At 44.1% G+C, this 4,180-nt stretch overlaps 1 protein-coding gene across 1 annotated transcript in view; it reads left to right on the forward strand.

The window, feature by feature from the left end:
• rab11fip1a (RAB11 family interacting protein 1 (class I) a) overlaps positions 1–4,180 on the forward strand; it is a 13,289-nt gene that overhangs the window by 5,943 nt on the left and 3,166 nt on the right. Inside the window, 2 exon segments of the mRNA XM_020590536.1 lie at positions 374–810; positions 947–1,847. Coding sequence (XP_020446192.1) covers positions 374–810; positions 947–1,847 — 1,338 coding nt within the window.

The raw sequence follows: 4,180 nt of genomic DNA on the forward strand, positions 1-4,180 counted from the left end.
GGCTGTGTAGAAGAAAAGAACAAGATGCTCAGCTTCAGATGAGTGAAAGCAAAGCAATCTACAGGTGCACCACATTTTATGTGAATGTCTGCAGCAGTGCTATCTATCCAAACAATATTTGATTTCAGTTGTTGAAAGAACACAAGTGTGCGCAGCTGTTGAACTGTACCAAAAACAACTGGAAAAATAAAGGTGACCCCAAACCTTTGAACAGTAGTGTTAATATGAGCTTTATAAGGTGTGGGTTTGTTGCAGTGTAATGAAAAAGATAACCATATTCAGTACATTTAAAAGACTCATTTATTCTCAGATAATTCCTGTGCTCTAGTGAAAAACCTTAAACATCTGGTTTATTTCTTTCTGTCATTTGCAGTTGGTTCAAGCTGGTGGACAAGACTGGAAAAGAGGACAAGGTGCGAGGGGAGGTGCTGCTAGATATCCAGTTTATGAGAAACAACATGTCGGCTAGCATGTTTGACCTTTCCATGCAGGACAAGCCACGCTCCCGTCTCTCCAAGCTGAAGGACAAAGTCCGTGGAAAGAAAAAGGATGGCTTCTCCGACTCTGCCTCAGCTATTGTTCCTTCTGTTGGCCAGGTCCTCACAGACAGTGAGGGAGAGGCTGATGCACAGTCCGTCAGTCAATTTCCAGAAGTGAAAAAGAAGTCTAAGATCAAAAACCTCTTTGCCCCAAAATCAAACTTGCAGCGTAACATCTCGCAGTCCATGTCTACACTGGGGACTCTCCCAGAGAAGAATTCATCCCTCAGTGGCAGCCGATCATCCGGTCTCAATATAGACTCCCCTGAAGGTAACTTAAACTTTCTTTGTTCTGTGTGTACTCTATGCTGACAGCTCTGTCATTCCTCTGCTGCACAGTGCAAATTAAATAATGGTGTTTTGCATGTCAATAGTGACGTCATACTTCATTGTTTCTCCTCCGACAGTTAAAAAGAAATTCAAATTCCTGGGACACAAGCGAACAGGCAGCTCTGATAGCAAGGTGTCTCAAGGTCCTTTCTCCCTACTGGGTCGCTCCAAGCAGAGCAACAATGAGCTGAACAACCTGTGCATCAATGGCAGCCATGTGTACACAGAGGAGGAAGAGCACAAGAATGGATCGACACTCAGTCTGAACAGCTCAGGCCAAGGCTCTGTGGAGGATGTCCGCAAACAAGTCTCTGATGTCTCTGCAGATTCCTTTATGAGTGCACCTGTCGCCTCCTACAAGAATGAGTCTGTAGATAGAGCTGTACTGGAGCAACAGCGCCATCAAGAGGAGGAGGAAAGAAGGCAGGCAGAGGCAAAGAGGCTGGAAGAAGAGCAGAAATACAGGGCAGAGGCCAAGAGACTGCAGGAAGAAGAGGAGCGCAGATATCAAGAGGAACAGCAGAGGAAGAGACTCTTCCTCGAGGATGAAGCAAGAAGGAAGAAACAGAGGGAGGAAGAGGAAGACAGAAGAAAGCAGGAGGAAGAGCGCAGGATGCAGGAAGCAGCAGAAAATCAGAGGCTGGAGGAGGAGCGTCGCAGAGCGGAGGAGCAGAAACGCCAGGAAGAGGCCTCCATGAGTGACAGGCTGTCATCTCTGTTTGGAATGATCAGAAAGAAGGAGGAGAAAAAGGAGGAGGTGTCCCAACATCCTAAAGAAGAGCTACATACAGCAGCCCCTCGCAGTGACTCTAGAGATCCTGATCAACCAATCTCCCCCCACTCCACAAACCCATTTGAGGACATTCCCCTCGGCTCAGTTCCTCCACCTGATCATCAGAAGTCTAGCCACAATCCACAAACCCCCTCAGCCACAGTCTTCCTCAACCGCAGTGCTAAAGTGTCTGCAGTCAAACCCAGGTAGGCCTTCTTCTCCTCTGACTACATTATGTACTCTCAACAAGTTCCTCTGCACTAAAGTTGTATGTTATATCACTGTTGTCACATTACTTGTAGTCACGCTAGTCTTAGACTGGCTTGAATGGTTTTGAAAACTGCCATAAGGCCTGCAAGTAAACCAACGTTTACAGTTGTTAGTGTTGTTTTTGGTGGTATTTGTGTTTAGCATTAAGCTCCCTTCACTTCGCAAATACAATAGGCCTTGTTCACTCTCTTCTATGTTATCCACGCACAAGTAAGAGGTACACCTCAGTTAAAAAAGTTATTTAAAAAATGAAAACCCTTGATTCTGATAATTATAGCTTCATCTTACACAATGTCTGTCAACACTGGCATTTGGGAATTCTACAACTGTCTGTCCTGTTTCTGTTTATGCTGGCTCAACCACATGATAGTCTTGAATCACCAAGTTCCATCCAGCAGTTGATGGGCCTGTATGACCAGTTTGGTGTCTTGTACTGATCAAGGTGTGGCATGTGTTAAGAGGCTGTGGATTGGGCAGAGCTCATAAGGAGTGACTGAGTCACAGTGGTTCTTTCTGTGGAGATGTCTTGGTTGACAGGATTTTGTTTTTAGTGTTTTTTTGTTTGTTTGTTTGTTTTAATAGTTGCTTGGATGTTGCTGTATTTTTTATATATGAATCATAATGGTAAGGGTCTTGGTCTTGTGCTTACTGTTGTCATTGATTTGACAGTAGCCCTTGTTTTCAGTAGTGTTTGATATATGGTGTATATAGTAGCCTGTCTTTTATCATTAGTATGTTTTAGTTGTGACATTTCATTACATTTGATGTCATGTTGGACTAATTGGAAATTCTATAGTAAAAATGTGACATTGTAGTCTTCGTTTTTAAACAGTCAGAATTTCTCAATGCAAGCAAGTAAACTAAAAATAGAACTAGTAATGTTGAGGCATGTGAATATCAGACATTCTGCTTGTAGGTTGGCCAGTGACATTGAACGGTGACTAGTGTGTCAGAGTTAATGGGAGCCTTTTCTAGTGCTTAACTCCAATACAATGAAGTTTGTTGTCATATATGTCTATATTAATAAGTACTTTGTTTTAATTTTCCTAATACACATTCCTTTATCTTGTTTGCACATTCTTTTTTTTTGTTCTCTATCTTATCTTGGTTACTTGTCTACTCACTGCTTTGAGAGCCACTGTACCAGAGTCAAATTCCTCATGTGTCCAACATGCCTAGCCAATAAAGCTCATTCTGATTCTGACACTGACACTGAATCTGGTGTAGATTTAGGAACGTAGGGGCTATATTATGTGAGGAAGTGGATGGAAATTTAATTGTTGACATGTGAGATGCTGGTTAAACTGGTGACGGGGGCTGCACATTTTTAGAAGTGACTTTGGGTAATGTGGTGGGTAATGTTGTTTTCACTCCTTGGCAGATTGCCTCAGTCTCTGGACTCTGAACCCGCTGACTGCCAAAGCTCTGATTCCACCCTCTCTAGTGTCCCATCTGAGTCCCCTGATACTTTCTTCAGACTCCACTCATCCCTGGCTCCGACAAACATAAGTCGAAGTCCATTTGGATCGCCCAGTGGCAGCATAGAGAATTTGTCATCAGTAGGATCTTCACCCACCATGGCAGATAAGAAGAAAAAAGCTCCTCTGCGTCTTCCAGATTATGAAAGTCTCTTCCCACAGAAAAGACACGGAGTGCAAGGGCACGCTCAGTGGGATAATATAGTTGCTGAGGTCAATCGAAAACGCAGGGATCCTCCACCTGAACTTCTGGGTCCAGAGATGAGTGTGGATGGCCTCGAGGACCATGAACTAAGCCCTAGGTCCTCCATATCACATGAGAGTTCTGCTGTGAGGCACTACCAAACACATCAGGAGACCAAACCTATGTCATCTAAGAAAGTAACAGGCCCAGCACCCCCTAAACCTCTACATTCTGGACTAGTAGCAGATTCCAGTCAAAGCCAGAGCCCTTCTCACCAGTCACACAAGAAACCTAATTCATTTGTAGTCCCAGGACCTGCAAACACCAGCACCTCAAGCATCTCAGGGTTGTCCACGGATAGAATGAGTAAGGTGTTGCAACCATCACCTGCAGTAACCCATGCACCCGGACCTACTAATCAAATGGAAACAACTCCACCTAATGATCAAAGAAAGGCCCCAGTGAACACAGAAGCACCACCTACAGCCAAACCCAGACAAAGGGCCAGTACCAAAGAGCCAACACAGCTAGAATCTGCTGTGACACCAAACAAAAACATGAATGGCAACATCCAAACATCAAGTTCAAGTGTGAGCAGCATGGACAA

Source organism: Monopterus albus, unplaced genomic scaffold (genome assembly GCF_001952655.1).
Source record: "Monopterus albus unplaced genomic scaffold, M_albus_1.0 scaffold12.1, whole genome shotgun sequence".
In the NCBI taxonomy this organism is placed as follows: domain Eukaryota; kingdom Metazoa; phylum Chordata; class Actinopteri; order Synbranchiformes; family Synbranchidae; genus Monopterus; species Monopterus albus.